General features: G+C 38.4%; 1 protein-coding gene across 1 annotated transcript in view; it reads right to left on the bottom strand.

Moving 5' to 3' along the window:
* The window catches only part of EVC2 (Ellis van Creveld syndrome 2), a gene marked incomplete at its 3' end in the record, with an annotated part of 51,670 nt that overhangs the window by 9,104 nt on the left and 25,009 nt on the right, over positions 1-17,557 (bottom strand). The window contains exons 9-11 of the mRNA XM_009577071.1: positions 8,242-8,566; positions 5,075-5,314; positions 2,749-2,924 (exon numbers count right to left, since the gene is read on the bottom strand). Coding sequence (XP_009575366.1) covers positions 2,749-2,924; positions 5,075-5,314; positions 8,242-8,566 — 741 coding nt within the window. The remainder of the gene's footprint in view (positions 1-2,748; positions 2,925-5,074; positions 5,315-8,241; positions 8,567-17,557) is intronic.

Here is a 17,557-nt window from a genome sequence, read left to right as displayed (position 1 = left end):
GGGCATTTTATTTAAATGCTGTCTTTAGAAAGCCCAGCTTGAAAACTGGCTGCTCTATTTCACTTAAAATGTTCACAACTCTCCCTAGAATTGGTTTGGTTTTATTTTGGGTTTTATAGCCTTTATTTCTGGCTACACAGAATCTTTTTCATGTTAATTCAAAATTGCCTTGCTATTTGATAAATCTTAAACATCCCATTAAGCTCCATTTTTAAAAGACCTCTCCCCTCATCATTTACCTGCTGGTTTATGTGTCCCTGAATCTGTTTATCTGTGGAATATCTAATCTACAACTTTTCTCAGTTTCTCTTCTCCATACAAACAGTCCTGCATTTTAAAATTCCATTTATAACAGTAAGTTTAAGGCATGCTATTAAAGCTGGACATAATAGATTAAGACAGACCTGTATCTATATTTAGACAAGCAGATTCAATGCTAAGGTGAAAATTAAGAGGATATTATGGATACAAATTTAAAGTACAGCCATTCAGACCAGACTTCTCTCGCTGCTCAAATTTTAATGCTCCAATTTGTAAATAGTCCCCAAATCGCTTTATAATTAGAAACTGAAATACAAGCCTACCTAGCATAGATTATAACTTCCTCAAGGTTTATACTTGGATATTTCAGTTTGCCTGTAGAAAAAAAAAAATACTACATTCTGGAGTTTTACAATCTCAACAGCTAGAGAATGAATAATGACATAAGTTTGGCCAACATTTGCCTGAAATGAATTCCTGCCGCAGCAGGTGTGGGAAGTTAGAGGAAAATAACTACTTCTAGTCCCAGAAAGTCAGATGGGATTGCTTCTCTACAAATGCTGTCTCCAACTATAGACACGTTTCCTTTGTCCGCAGAGTACTACAACCATTGCACACTCTGAGAAGTTTAATAGGGGAGTGCTAGAAAAATTAATTTTTATCTTGGTAATGATGTTTGTTGGTCTTGGAAGTTTTTGGGTAGTGTTGGGTTTTTTTTTTTTTGGTACGTTTTTTGGGATGAGATCCATAAGGTCTTGGATTACCAATATTACACATTTCCTCTCTGTTCTGTAGTTGATCTGTTTTGTGACTGTTAGGTGCAATAACAGGCATTAAACAATGAGTGGAACCTGTTTTTCCAGCTTGAGAAGTCCCAGTTGTTCATTGCAATGATTCAAGCCACGGATGCAGTGGTCATACAGGTGGGAGTTTCTCATGAAGGCTTTTCACATAACCACAACATCTGTGAAAACATCTCAGAATATTTCTCATAATCCGATTCCAAAGAGAGGGATGAACTGATGGAACTCTCTGTGAAAGATGTATCCATATTTCCTATACCGAGACATTTATTTTTGTCTTTGAGCCACACAGCTGCAGATGTTAGCAAAATAGGCAATGCAGTGCAAGCATACTGGAGGAACCTCTCTCTGATCAATGAATCTTGAGGCTAAACTTAGGATATGATTCCAGTGAGGCAGCACACAGGGCAATCAAAAAGAAGAGCAAGGAAAAGTTACAAAAATAAAATGACTTTATCATATCAACAGATGCAATCTTTGGTAGCTTTTAACAGACTTCCTGCTTCCTAATATGAAATTACTTTTAAATTAAGTCAACATTATGAAAGAAAAACCACAATATAAAGACTGATATTTATACTTATTATCTTAATGCATGTTCCACATGTTGTCAGTGACTGACTCTAATACAGACATCTAAAATATACAAATAAAGCTGCATGCACAGAATCAACAGCAGCAGTGCTAGGTTGTTCTCCTGCCCACTAATGTATTTTACTGCACTGGCATGCTCCTCAGTAATCTCTTTGTATGCCCAACTAAGATATGCCGCAGTTCTCTGGGTAGCAGCGAGAGATCTCTCTCAGTGCTCCACATTGCCATGTAATTTAAAATAACTATGTCTCTGGTAAGTCATCATTTCTCTCTCTCCACCTTGACTATGAGTATCCTCACATGAATCAGCCTGGATCTGGTATGATATCCCAAATAAATTAAATGAGTGTATTAAAACAGTCCATTTCCAGGTCTACTTTTCACTTCACCTGACCTTTACTTTTTAGTATTCCCTGCAACAGGTGTATTATCTGCTAGTCAAGATCCTCCCCAGTTACCTTATTTATAAACTTAGCCAACTTTCTTTAGAAAATATTCATGCTTTTCAGCTTGAGACTGTACATCCGGCTCCTCAAACACATTCAATCACAAGTGAATCAAAAATTGTTCTCTTCTGTTAAATCCAGATATTCACGTGTAAAGAACCCACTTAAATGGTCTTAACTGTTACATGTTGCAATGGACTCTGGTAGGACTGTGTTGGGTTAATGGTTGGACTTGATGATCTTAGAGGTCTTTTCCAACCTTAATGATTCTATGACTTTTCACATGATTGAGGACAATTTACATGAATAATGGATGTATGAAGACATTGAGACTCTTACATGAGTCTGGTTCCCACTGAAGTCAGAATTACAAACAGGTATTATGCATGTTCCTGTTCCTAGCAATTCATCTCTGTGCTCTACAAAGTGGAAACAGACAACAAAGCCTCACCTTAGTGTCTGCTGGCATGTTAACTAACAAAGTCAGCAGTTACAAAATATTTTCTTAGAATTAACTTAAAAGATAATGTTTTTATGCTCCTTTCCTGCTAGGTAACACAGACAAAAAGACTTTTGAAGACTATTCTATTGTCTTTGAGATAACACAGTCAAATGGCTACCAAGAAAACAATTGAGATATTTACCTTTCCATCTTACTAATGAGACTTGATATCTGGGTTGCTGCTGCATTTATAAGAGCAGAGGCTTGAGTATCCCCTAACCGTATCTTATTTATAAGATACTCTCTGTAAGCAAATCTTCTATTCAGATGATATTTCTTGCTAGCTTGCAAAAAATCCATTAGCTCTTCAATGTCTCCCTACAGGAAAGAATGTGAACAAATACATTTAATAAGATGTAATGTTAATTTCAGCTAACACCTGTGGGCATCAGACCAGATTTGTTCATTAACAGCACAAAGTTAAAAAGCTTTTACAAATGAAAAACAGTAAGCTTGTATCAACTTAACTCTAATGATCACGTCAAATTATTACTGTTATTTCAACAAAACAAAATAAATAATGTGCTGAGCTTTTGGCCTGAATACCTTAATATTGTGTGTACTCTCCTGAATAGTTAGTGCACCTCCTGAGACGCCTGAGTTCATAGGTCATTTGATCAGGTACCCACAACACTACATGCAACCCTATCAGTGTTATAGAACTGTTCCTGCTTAAAGCTATCCACAGGCTGAAAGATCTTCTTGAACTGGGACCTGAAGACAGCATGTGTTCAGTAACATAACAGCAGTAAATGGCATCATATTCTTCTTTCTTTTCCACCCCCCCGCTTTTTTTTTTCTTTACAATGTATTGTATGATTAAATAAATAAAGAGTAACATTTTCAAAGGTGTCTAAATTGTCTTCAAAGCCAAGGATAAGTCTTCTACGTGTGCCCAGTACAGCACGGGGAAAGCCAAGCCCGCTGCACACAGGCTGGCTTAGACGTTCCTGCTCCCAACAGTGGGGAACAGGAGGGCTTTAGGTACCTTCAAACAGGTTTGGCAGAGACCGGAGGTAGGTCTATAGCAGACATTCTGCTAGCATCAGATAGCCAAGACAAGGTCTGATACTTAGGTGACTCATGTCTGAGCAGCCTTTCTTTCACTGAGAGAATTTCTTTCACTTGCTCTATCTTCTGCGTACTGCTCAACTGTTGTTTGCATAAGTGCTTGCTGCATCTATATCTGACAGTGGCCCATGTGTGGCTTTTCTGTACTGAGATCTGAAAGTGCATCTAGTTTTAGGAGTGGGCCTTACATGTTTTGACACCTATGTTCCAGATGTTGCTTTTTAACCGCCAGGCCCTCAACCTCTAGGACCACAACAATCATACTCTTCTTCAAGAAGCAGACAGAAGAACAATTCCCAGAATTTTTGGAATCTAGAACACTAACTTTCAACACAAATAGAATTAAAAAAAAAAAACAAACAACCTTGAGGAAACAACTCAAGTTATTCTGTTGCAAGAGGCGTAAAATGTAACTGAAATGAAAACTAAAGTCCTGAACATACTCTTCATCAGCATTCCCGACTGCATAAGCTAGAGATACTCAACCCCTCAAAGTACAAAACCATAGCACTTCAGACATACCACAATTTCAATAATCTACATATTTGGACTGGGGGGGCTCAGTACATCTTCTGAAGTATAGAAAAGCACTTGATGCCTAGGGGGTTTTGAAAATGCCTATACAGACAGGCCTCCAAAGGTACTTATCATTCATTAGACAGCATCTGATCTGTTTTAGAAAATGCCATTGATAAAATAGATTTTGGTACCTAACTGTTCTCTTAGTTGCCTAAGTTTATTTAGGCTGAAATTACATTTGAAAATGGCCTCTGGCATTTCTGTACCATGCTGAGGGCCCCATTAACACCTGCGAGGGTAGACCTGGAACCAGAAGTTTGCTGCACAAGCACAAATCCTCTCAGACCATCCTGTGGGGGAGCGCTTAGGGGCAGAGCTGCACCAACAGAGCTTTCAGGAGCTAAGCAGAGCCCCAAGATGTGCAGATGTATCAAAACATTCACTGAAAAACTGGGGATTTATATTACACAATTTCCCACTGCATAGTGTAGACATGTTTTCAAACTTATTTCTTCTGCATGGTACAGATGAACTACTAGCCTTATTTTCCCAGATCAGTAAAGACAAGTTTTAAACACTTGGGTGCTTTAGAAATATTACCCATGAAAACAAAAGTCAGCACTAAGCACATAATGTTGTGGCAAATAAATCTAACTCACTGTTGTAGAAAAAAGCTGTGCGTATGCATTGATATACAGTTGTGTGGGTGTCTAGATGTGCATTATGATGGCATTATACTTTTTAAAATTCTTCCTAAGAAAATTATTTATAAAAGTGATAACATTTATGCTGAAACATATTCCCTGAAACATTTCTCCAAAGTTACTGTGGGTTTGTATTCTGTCATGAGGTTAGGAATGGAGTTATCATCCTATTACCTGTATTTTAGAGTAATCTTCCACTAATGTTTTAGCTGCTTCCAACTTCAGTTCTCCCTTGAAAGTAGCATTTGTTATCTGTGTAAAAAAGATATTATGGAGCTCCTTTCTCTGGGTAACAGCCAGCTGTCTATAGGCCTTTGCAAAATATTCCTCCTGCTTTACCAAAAGGAACCTCTTCAGGCGGTCCTGCTCCAGTCTGTGAAGTCTATCCAGAAGACTTCTGTATTCTACAGCAGGCTGCAGAGAAGAGAGAAATAAATAAATCTGAAGTGATTTTCAGTATTCAACATATTTTAAAGCATCAGTGCTACTAGCTCATACATATTTTATGCATACTCTGATTACTGTCATTTCAGGTTTGAATGAAGGCTAATACTAAATCAATGTACACTTTCCCCGGTTTTCACCTGTTTGGAATGACAGGGGTTGTACAACTGTCAATCTCTAATCCAGATAACACTTCCAAGGCATAATGAAGTCTTTTTAGAGTTTAGAAGCATTATTTAAGATAAATTATACAAAACGGCATGAAATTCAACACAAAGACTATATATTAAATGAATTTCTTAGGTTTCACCAATCCTGAAATCCTATTAAAATTGAATAGGCTCATATAAGTCAGAACAATGAAATAACAATAAGCATACATTTTAAAAGCAATATAAATTAGAAAACTATTCTACTACAAATCTCTAAAAGTTCTTATTATTGGCGACTTACTTTATTGGTTTCTACAAATTAATCCAAGAGCATCGTTTTAGAGTTACAACAATGGAGTACAATGAAATGGCAATTAATTTATAAGCTTCTTTGCAAGAAATACTTCCTCATAGTTCTCCAGTAAGACTTACATATTCATAGTTTTAATCTCAGATGGCATAAACTCATTATAGAATCAAAACATGCGTGTCCCACAGAGCAAAGAATGCTTTATATGCCAGCAGAGCTACCTAACAGTAGCTATGTCGGTCTTGTTCTAAATTTCATACTACTTATCAGGGGAGAACTGTCCTCTCACCTCACCTCTCATTCCCAAGAGACACACTGCAGACAGCAAATAATTAATCAAAATTAATTGGGAATATACATTCTGTGTTTTGGCCAAGAAGCGGAGGAGGTTATTGCTCCAGCTGTTTTTCACTGCCGTCTCTTGGACGTCAGTACACCCGCTAGCAGCAGCACAAGTGTGGGCCACCTCTAGCACTCTGGCACATCCTTTTGGACGGGGTTCCAGGGCAAGTACAAAACCAGGTCCTTTCACAGACAAGAAAGGGAACAGCAAGACATTAGTATATGATAAATGGATCGGGACTTAATTCTTGATTCTTACCATTCAGGGTTTCCAATATAAACCAGACTGAACCAATACCAATGTATTTTGTGCAAAGAAAAGCCGCTTTGCTGAGAGCATATTTAGTGTGAGTTCACATACTGAGTTTCAGTCAGGCCCCTCTCTCTGCAAAGGTAGGATTTACCTCAGCGAGATCTAAGTGTTAGACATCTCGTGGAGGTTCCTTCTATAACCAACAGAAGGAAAAAGACTTCTGCAGAGTACAATTCACCTCATCCTTAAAAAGATGTCCACAAGTATCCCCTCCTTGCCACCTCCTTTGACTTTCTAGCACCTCTAGTTCAGGATGTTCATATCCTACAGATATTTGAAAGTTCCCTAGAGTCACAACTTAAAGTTCACCTGGAAACATCGAAGAAATTCAACTGGCTCACTAGCCTTGTGCCACCAACTTTCTCCACACAACAGCCTGATAAACCAAAGTTCTTCCTGAGAGCCTCAACATACTGTAGTACCTTTGATGGGTCACACACAGCAAAAAACTTTTGTCAAAACTGCAATCATGAATTGTCATAAAAGTCCTTAACAATTACAGGTATATGATATGCAAATAAAAATGTTTAAAAAAAAAAAAGAAAAAACAAACAACAAACAAAACAGAAGGCCAAAAACTTAAGCACTGTCTACAAAGAGAGCATACACAAGTAAGGAATATACTGGTCTAAGGGATTATACTCCTAACATAACTTACTTTGTCTCTATAATTGAACTGAAACAGCTGAAAACTCAGCAGCATCACATTCAATACTCAAGTATCCACTTGTGCTCCAGAAACAAAGCCCCACTCGTAAGTAATGAGCTGCACTATTTATTCCCACCAAGTCATCCTCTTAATATGAGTTACAACATTAGACAAGCATGAAACATTAACTTGGGTATTTTAGCATTTTAAGCTTACAGAGGTGAAATATTAAAAACTTAACAGAATCTCCTCCAGACACAGGAAGTTTAAAAAAAAAAAAAAAAAAAAAAAAAAAGCCGGGGGGGAAACAGGCTTTTTGCAAACATTAAATATACTTAAAAAAAAGACATGGAAGATTGGAGCATAATTTTGTACATGGAATGTTGGATGGGTGATCCAGGCTCTATTTCTAGCTAGTGACTACCTATGAAATCCTGGGTAATGATACGCATTCGGACAGAGATCTTTGAATGAAAGTGACACACATAAGCACTAAGCTTTTACTTAAAGGGAAACTCTAAACTTGTAAAGAATCATACTCAGCCTTAAATTATTTATCTCACTATTATCCAGAGGCTATTTCCATGAGAAGTCCACTCCCTACTCTGCCTAAAATATAGATTGTTCTGCTTGCCTGCACTCGGTTTGGAGGAAATCGGCCTCTGGTTGCGCTTATATTCTCATTTTCTTCAAAATAAGAATATAAATATTGGTGGCTTTTTACCTAGATTGTAAGGTTTATGATGCAGAGAGTTTGTTCTGCTCTGAATGTGCAAAATACTTTACACAGTGTCTGACTGGAGTTCTTAGGAACTGCTGCAGTAAAATATAGTAAGTAAAAATACACCACTTTGCAAGGGTGACTATAAAAAAAAACACGGTAATGACAACTTTTTGTTTTCAGGTGTCTCAGATTCTCTTCAGATAAACTCATTTTCTGGGGAAGTAAAACACAGTTTCTTAATAACAATTACCCTAATTATGACATCTGAATTTTTGAACACGTTTAAATTGTACAGCTTTTCTCTTTACTCTTCTAAGAGGACAACTCAGTCATTCTAGTCTAAAAGAGAAACCATCTATATAAAACCACATATCATAGAAAATATCTTGATTTTATACCAGATTTACCTTTTCATTCATTTTCTTCATTAATTCCTCAGCCTCTTCATTTGCAACTCTCGCTTTTTGGCATTGAGCCTCCATTTTCTTCCTAGTTTCCAGATTACATTCAGCTGTTAAAGCCACCATCTTCCTTTCATACTCCTCTTTAATCTCCTTCTCCATTGCAAGAAACTGCTTTTTGAAAATTGAACTCATCCTCTTCTCCACATGAGGAAAGAGGCTGTGACTTAAGACCATGTTCTTCATCATCATAGCAATCACTTCTTTACATATCTGCATTCGAAATGCCTCCAGATCAGCATCTGCCCGCGTCAGGCTGGCAACCTCAAAGCTGTAGAAAGGTAAACAGGACTGTTTGAAATCACAGATTATAGGAAAATTTCTATCAGAAAACGAGGATATCTAGATTCACTCAATACAGGGTAATCGAATGGCAGTCACAGAAGTGCAGGAATATCAGAGCATATGAGCTTACTAATCGTGATATAGTAATAATACATTAAAAAGCAGGGTAAGCCAACTTCTACTACAGCATCTTCAATGAAATATGTCCATTCTTGCATTTCCATTTTAGACAGAAAAAGGAAAAGCTTTTCTTTAAAACTCAAAATATTCCCTCAGCTTAAAAGCAAACAAAAACCTCCCACAAAAAAACCCACACACCTCTGTTGGGAAGCAGATGAAGTGAGTATCTGAATAGACTATACATTTCACTGACTTTGTAAAATAGTTCTAAACTCACTGACCCATCTACATTGATACATCACTGCTTCGTGCTCTGCACTGGTGTATTCCCTCCTCTGCAGGGAAGAGGAGAGAGTGTTTTGATTATGTGCCGATACAAATAAATTAAAATAGCTGATATCTCCCTCTCATGAACATTAATAGAGTTTTAGAAAAGAGATTAAAACCAGAGGGAAACACAACTTTTTTTACAAAACGCAATAAATGTCATGGTGCATATGAATACATTCTCATTTATCTTTAGAGTTAATTAAATTGGAATTATAATTATTTTTATTTCATATACTATGTAACTACTGTAAATTCTATAGCTTTGCCTATTCTGCACTCAATTCAGGATTGGAGAATTAGGTGGATTTTGCCCCTGCATGTCAATTCACATGAACACACAGCACTATATGCTTCTGTGTGTGGATTAAGTATACAAGAATTTCTGTGTGACCTACAAAATACACTTTTAAGAGCTTAAATCCATTCTTTTTTCAGTTAGGCTAAATTATTGGTTTGATTTGTTCCATAGTCAAATCTTAGAATAAATTTCAAATCCATAGCAAAGATCTCGGCAAGATTTGCAGGAATAGAATGATACTATATTCAGAATGGTATATATCAAAGCATGCAAATCTATAAACACTTTCTCTTTTTGTCAAACAAACTTTCCTTTTCTTAAATAAACAAATAAAGTTTAACTAAAAGTAAATCAGTGATATATTATTATCACTGCTCTTCTGTTAAACACAAGACATGTATTTTCCCCATTTAGAAATCAACGGGATGGAATTAAGTTGTTTTCTTACAATGACTCAAATACTTGAAGTATTTAGGAGACATTAGCTTAAGCTATGATAATCTACCACAAAGAGGCAGAGAGATTTTTCTGTTGCAGTCTCTCAAAACTCCAGAAATGCACTGGCGATGGCCATACTCGTCTTGGTGATCTGTGGCAGGGCTGCCTGGTTGCAGCTGCAAAACCTCCTCCATTTGCTCCCTCTTCCTCCCATACAGGAGCAGGAACCACTGCTGTATGGGGCCAGATCCCTGTGCCTGAAACATTGTGCGCCTGCAACATTCTTCACAGTAATTTGAAGATCCCATAAGAGCTAATATTTTCTATAATGCCCCCAAGACAACACAACAATCCAGCTTCTCCATGCTGTGTACAGATGGACATTGCAGGACAACACCTGCACATACAGAGCCTTCTTGGGTGGTGTTCAGCTACATCCATGGTCGAGACCCCCAGGACACTGACCTGCTCCCTCTGCTTGGGGAGAGTCCTTCTCGCTCCAGGACAGTGGGACAGACACAGAGGACAGGTGATGGCAGGATCAAGGGAACAAGATGCTGAAGCAACACAGCAAGCACTTCAACTGGGCAGCGCAGACGCGTATTTTCTATCTTAGTCTTTCTGTTTACAGAAGTCCTAGGACTTTTGCTGACATAGCCAGCTAGTACTAAGCTGTTTACTTATGACAACTAACTTCAAAAAAAAAAAAAGTGTTTCAGTTTTGTGCAAAAACACTTAAATAGAAAGAAGGATCCAAAAAATGGGAGCTTTATGCTATAACATTTCCCTAATGACTGTCAGGCAGTGGTAGGAGGCTCCCCTTTGCAGATTCACCAATTCGCTATTAGCCTGTAAAATCCAAGACACCAGATTTATTTTTCTGTTTTAATTCCTGCTTCAAGTCCAGTAGCTCTGATTTAACTGAAGCGTATCTGTCTTTTGTGAGAAACATCTCATCCTGGTTTTCAAGCATCCCCTAACAGAGAACTAAACAACACTTAATTAATTGTTCCACTTGATAATTCCTTTAAGACCTAAAAATGGTCACCTTATCCTCAGCTTGAACTTGATTACTTTCAACTTCCAACTCTCTTTGTTTCTGGAATAACAAGTTCCTTAGTCATTATTTTTCTGTTCTTCATGCATGCACTGATAGATGGTGGTCACAGCACCTACTAACCCTTTCTTACTGAGGTGTGAAAGACTGAATTCCTCATCTCTCTCCCTGGAAGGCAACACTTCACAGCTCCATCACATTGATACATAGCTCGTAACACAACATTTATTTCTTACCACAAATGCAGGTTTTTTTCAGCATGCTTTGAAAAGCATGATTAAGCCATTCCCCACCGACCTCCCTACTTTACTTGTCCAGTCTTCTTCATCAGTGATCCCAAGAATGAAAGCCAAAACCAAACATCATCACAACATTTCCTGTTATCATCTTTCCCTCAGTCTTCCCACAGCATTTCTTCCTATTTACTGCACAGTACTAGACTGATTTCATTTTGAGGAAGATTCCCATGTTCCTTCTTGTCCACAAAGAGAACTATGGTACCCAATTAACTCCACTCCTCAAGATCATGATGCCAAATGCAGGAGGAGCAACAGGTGTAGTGACACCTGATGCTCATGTGTCAGCAAGTGAGCGATGAGGCTGTCAAGATCTCAGGTGTATTTAATCTGCAACTCTCACCCTCCATTTTCCTGACGGCACATCTGCGAAGAAGGCAATGAAGCAGAAGCAGCATGTGAACTATTCCACCAAACCAAGGATAATAGCATAGAGAAAAAGTAATTACAAGCCACAGCTCTCCCAGGTCACATCCTGGAAGACAGCAGCCAGACCATTACCTTTTTTCAGTGACAGCTGAAGAAGGGTTGCATCTGTAAAAATTTGAAATCTACCTTCCACTTTATGTGCTCTGCTTCTGGTCTGCCTCCTCCACACAGCAGTCAGTGGGAGAAAGACAAGCTCATCACATGCACCAAAAACGTTGCTTCAAGCTCTTACTCCAAATGAGAGTCTGAGGGCAGCCTTAACAAGCTGCATCAATATAGTCTTGGAGTCTTAGACGCCAACAGTCAGTACAAAACAGGAATCCTGTACATGTAATAAACCAAATGCTTTCAGACACAAGTCCATCAGAAGAGCAATGCTTACAATCATCCAGATTAAATGTGCAATGTTTTGTGACACCTAGGGAAAAAAATAAATCCTAACCTGACACTCTGTACCTCCTCAAACCAAGGTAGATTTAGTAAGTTGCTTTAAATGCTCTGCACTCTGCTTGTTACAGCAATTCATGTTTAAAAGGTCTCCCATCTCTTCCTGAGCATATTCAATATAATAGAAACATGAAAGCCAATGAAGTACAGGCAGTAGATGGCAACCTATTAATGAAAAAGATCAAAGCTTCTGTTGGACAAAGCATGCAGAGAAAGGATGAGGACGGTACAGAAGGTAGGTGTTACAAAAGTTGGCGGGGAGGAAAGGTGAACAGACACGTAGAAAATGAAGCTGTAAGTGCAAACAGCAAGTGTAAAGATTTTTCACTCACTTGAAGAGGAAGAGGATTTAAAGATCTGTCAGAGAAGATCTGGGAGGGGAGAATCCCAGATGCCAAACACAGAGAAGCAGAGAGAGTGTCTGAACATCTGATGTCTTCCGCAGACCTAATAAAAGAATACAGGAAAGCAGCTAGTGTCAGGAAAGAAACAACATTTAATTTAAAAAGAAACACACCGCACCACCAAAAAGGAAACCTCTCATTAACTACAAAATAATTGGGTCTTTAAGTCTTATTATTCAAATTAGAGGCCAGCAGAGGGAATTTTTGAACGGGAGAATATAACAGCGGTTGAATGTAACAGTCCTAAAACAAACTAATGGCTTTCTGACACATTTTTAAAACGAATTCAGAGTTCACAAAGATAAGAAACTACTGTGAAACAACTTTCTGAAGTCTAAAGGGGAGAGAAACATCAAGCAAACTCCCCTTAGGTGATATTTTCTCACCAAAACAGAAAACCCCATCATTTTCAGAAGACTCATCTCTCATCCGCAAATGGTAGCCAATTAGTAGCGTATGTATTACAACAGCATCCAAAGGAAACTGGAGCCCTGTGGTAGCGGTTTCTGCAAAAGCATTCCTTCGTGATACACAGTGTTGCCGAAAAGCATGGAGTTTAGAGCCATTTGTGTCTCCACTGTCCCAGACACCCCGCTGCAGCTGTGACCCAGAGCACCGAGGCACAGCAGCTGCACCAACTCCTGCTGGAGAGGGGAACGCAGCTGGGGATGGACAGACGGACACACAACTGCCCCCAGCCCGGTGGCACCCACTGCTACTGCCTAAGCCAGAGCAGCACGTCTCGTGCACCCACAGGCACAATGCCAATGGGTCAGCTGCACTGAGGAAGGGAAAAGGAGAACAAAAAATAAGTGTTACGGCCTGTGTTGCCTTGTCACACTTCAGAGAAGTGAAGATGGAGAGAGGGTCGGACAGGGAGAATCATACAGCCGAGACGTGAAACAGTATGTGCCAGTGCTGGCTTTAGCAACAGTAAGCGAAGAAAGCCAATTCAAGTATAACGGGCATCGAAGGTCTTCGGTTGCAATGCAATGGTTTGTTTCCTAAATCACCCAGTTATTGAGAGGTTAGTAATACAACATCAGTAAGTTGGCGGTGTTTTGTTTTCTTTCTTTATTCGGGTTTGTTTGGTTTTTGTTTTTGTTTTTAACTGCTGTGTCAGGTGGACCCTGTGTGCAGTACCGCAGCTTCCTCCCTTCAGTCTCTCCCTCCTTTTTCCCTCCTCTGCTTCCCACACTCCCCTGCTGGGTCCAGTCACAACAGAGACTGCAAACACTTCAGAGTAGGGATTTATGCAGGCTGCAGCACAACGAGGTGCAAATCTTTGCAGGAGACCAAAACTGTGCTGAAGTAGAAGCAAAGGTAATGGCATGAGGTCTGAACGGCCACCAACAGCTGCTGACTGCTCAAATTCTTCAGCCCTCCCATGCCAGAGAGGGGTGCGTTGCCTTTGCCCTGGTCTCTGCCCGCTGCTGGGCTGGGCGCAGCCTGCCTGTCTTAGAGGAGATCTGAAGACGCTCTGTGCTACACCAGTAGCTGTACTGGCCTGCAGCCAGCTCTGAACTGGGGGAATTCATCCATCAGTCCTACGACACTGTTATACAGCTAAGCGTAAACTCAGCACACCTGAAATGTGAGCTTACAGAGAATACAGGACATTTCATCAGTAAATAAAACTGCTAAGAAAGGTATGTGATGATTATCTAAGGATGCTTTCACATGGATGAGTCACAGGTTAAGTTTAGCTCTCCCGAAAAAGCCAAGATGCTGACAAAACCAGAAATAGGATTCTCATGATATACAGCCAAAAATTTTAAAAACCCCACAAAATTGAAAAAGAGATGAATTGAGCTGAGACACCAGTGGCTCTTCAGAAAAAAAATGATTAATGAAAACCTGCCAAAAGTCTAAGCACTAGACTTGGCAGCAGTTTCACTATCAAATTCCTTTAACTCTCCACAGCAATATAAAGAGAGTAAAGGTATTTCAATACTTAAATTAATCTGTTTAAAAAACATTTGAAAAATCCTGCATTTAAGAGACTGAGAACCTCTGCTTTCATTGCAGAAAGTATGAAAACTGATAAATCGGTGATCTTCAGCAAACCAATTTAAAAAATACAGCTAGCTACAATACAGCTGTTGAAACAGAGCTCAGACAATGGTATTTCACTGAAAAACTACTATGCAAAAAGAGCGTAAAAAAGACTCCAGTCCTGCTTCCAGTGAAGTCATCACGCATTTCACCGTTGATTTAAAAGCACCGACTTCAGCCTGGATACTAACAAAAGCATCAATAAATATTATGGCTATATGCATTAATGCCTGAGGAGTTTCCAATTTTGCGGTGATCTACTCAGATTCTGCTGATCTACTACACGGGGTGAGTATTCAGATGACAGAAACAGGAGGAGATATCAATCTTCTTTCAAAATTATATGGAATAAAGCATCACTAATGGCACTACTCTCAAAAGCAGACTGTTTTCTGGATGAGATAAATTGTTCTGGGTGGACAGAAGAAATGACCCATATAATTCTGAACACAATTTCTTCATAGTTAGCCAACATCAAAGAAAAGTGTCATTTCTTAGATGAAAAAAGATATGTATTCATTAATTTCAAATGACCTGTGTTCTTTAGTTCCCCTGTCTTACGGATTCCTATCACCTATTAAGCATTTGAGTTTCTCTGATGGAAAAAAATGTACAGTTTACACACTTGTCAAGTTTATAACAGCATTCATAACACAGAACTACAAATCCAGGGTTTGGGCTTCATTCCATGTGTATTCACTGTATCTTATTGTTATATCCATGTGATTATTACTTATTTTGTATTCCTGCATTGTACACATTGCACAAAAACAGAGCAATGAATATGTGCTCCCTTCAAAAATTCTAAAATTTTGATTACACTTTTTAAAAGTTATGAAATACAGAAATTTAGCACCTCAAATTTTTTTGTACTGACAACGTAACTATTTCTCACCATTTTCTATATAGGAATATTCTGGTCTAGCTGCTATGACAATGTGATCTTTTATTCTTACTTTCCATTTGAATTCAGGGTTAAAAAAACCCCACATTTGCTCCCTAGCAAATCAAATTGAGATGTACAGCAAGAAATTTACATTTAGAAAGAAAAAGTGAACTTCTAATATGGTAGTAAATTGGTTTTGACTTTTCTGTCAAGGCACTCTGGAGACAGTTTGATCCTGTTCTCTAGTACATTGGCCTCAATGCCCCCTACCATCAGAAAAAAAATCAGCTGCAATGCATACATATTACTCAGTGATTTCCCAAAACAATTGGCAGTATGTATTGTGTATCAGCAAGCAGGTTCAAGTTCAGCTAGAGCTTTGCCAAACTCAAGGAAGCATAGCTGTATAAAATGAAGATTAAAAAGAAAAGATGTAGTAGTGGAAAGCCATTTTTAAGTTGCTTTTAACATATCTGTATCTTCTGAGACTATGAACATGGTTAGACTTCATCACATTGGACACAAACCCAAACTGCTCAGCTCTCTTCATATTCTGTTCTAACATACAGAAGGAGAGACCCACAACACTTTGGAACATGATCTTCTAGTGCACATGTCAAATATTCAAATCATGTAGCTTCTTCTCATTAGCATTCATTGCCAATGGGCCAATATTCAGGAATATACACACTAAGGAACCTACTGAGAATAAAAGCCAAGCTATTTTGCTGCATAATGTACATCAAGGATATAACTTATTAAGACAAAACTCACAAAATGAGTAACTAAGAAGCTTCCTTCTGAAATATTAAAAGTATGTTTTGTTCTCTAGCCAATCCTCCTGACATTGCAAACTGTCTACACCCCAAAGATGTCCCTGTCCATAAATATTGAACACATGCTCCTAATGTATTTGCTAAACAATTTGGCACTGTCACTTCGTAAAAGACATTAACTATTAACATAGCTTTATGTTGTAAAAAGGACAAAAAAATCCTGTGGCTCTTACTTTTCTGAGTAATTCTCTCATTTGTGTCTGGACAAAAGAACAAAGCACCAGAATGATTCCAATCGTGTTTACTATCACAGTGCAATTTAAAAAGAATGTATCAATTATATTGGCAAGCTTATATGTATGCCATGTAGAGAAAATGACACATAGCTGCACTAACAAAAGCAGAAGGAATTATCAAACTAGCATACAAGCAAGATGTTGTTGGTTGGTTGAAAATATCTAAAGTATCAAAAGCTCTCTAACAAAAGCCCCTATACTTTTGCCTTCCCAAATAACAAAAACCAGGATTATGATGCTAAAATTCATATTGGTATACATGACATGAAAAAATTGTGTTCAAAATACAAGCCCAGTTCTTATCCTCAGTATACTGCCACTCCTATAAGACAATACAAACCTCATTCCTCAGTTCCTTACAGAAAACCCAACTATTCTATTGGGTGACGCTAAATGTAATAAACCAAAATGCAATATTGTTGAAAAACCAATTGTGACCACAATTAGTAAAATGACAACATTTCATTCAAGCACAGAATCCATTCAAATTGACCGCAATTACCCACACTTGTTCTTTTTCCCATTACGTTTTGCAAATTATATCCTTAAAACAGGTAATTCAGTAAAAAGAAAGATTACTTCATTCTGGTTTTAGCCTAGATCATTGTCATAGAAGCTCCTAAGGCAATGGTACAGTATTTTATCTTTTCTTTGGAATCAGCTAAAAACCTGGATAATGTACAGCAGTTTATGAAGTACAAGACTAAAATGAAACCTTTAAGGAATATAGATCAGAAATTAAAGAACTGCTTTGCCCCAACTTGCAGAATGAATGAGGAATCAACATTAAGAGATGAGGAAGCATCCTAAGCTAAGTATCATATAAAAGCATTAACAGTGAGAGAGAAAACAAGTGGTGTATTATAGCTACTGAAGAAAGCAGAAACAACATTGCATATATCTAATACATGCGTTAAAGTAATGCTGTAGCCTTTTTTACCAACCAGCCTGCAAGATTGGGATTCACCTCACTCACCTCCAGACCCTACAGCTGAGCTCATCAGCCCAGGTTACAGGCTTTAGGGTCAGTGGGCGCAGCAGCCGTAAGACTCATTTTTTTGGAAGTCTACTTTAGGATGAGAATAATCATACCCTAGAAGTGCCCTTTTCCACCCAAGTAAAAAGGGGAACTCAGAGCAACTGGG

Source organism: Fulmarus glacialis, unplaced genomic scaffold, assembly GCF_000690835.1.
Source record: "Fulmarus glacialis isolate BGI_N327 unplaced genomic scaffold, ASM69083v1 scaffold18274, whole genome shotgun sequence".
Classification (NCBI taxonomy): Eukaryota; Metazoa; Chordata; class Aves; order Procellariiformes; family Procellariidae; genus Fulmarus; species Fulmarus glacialis.
Note: the sequence above shows the minus strand (reverse complement) of the source record. Positions and strands in the feature narration are given on the sequence as shown.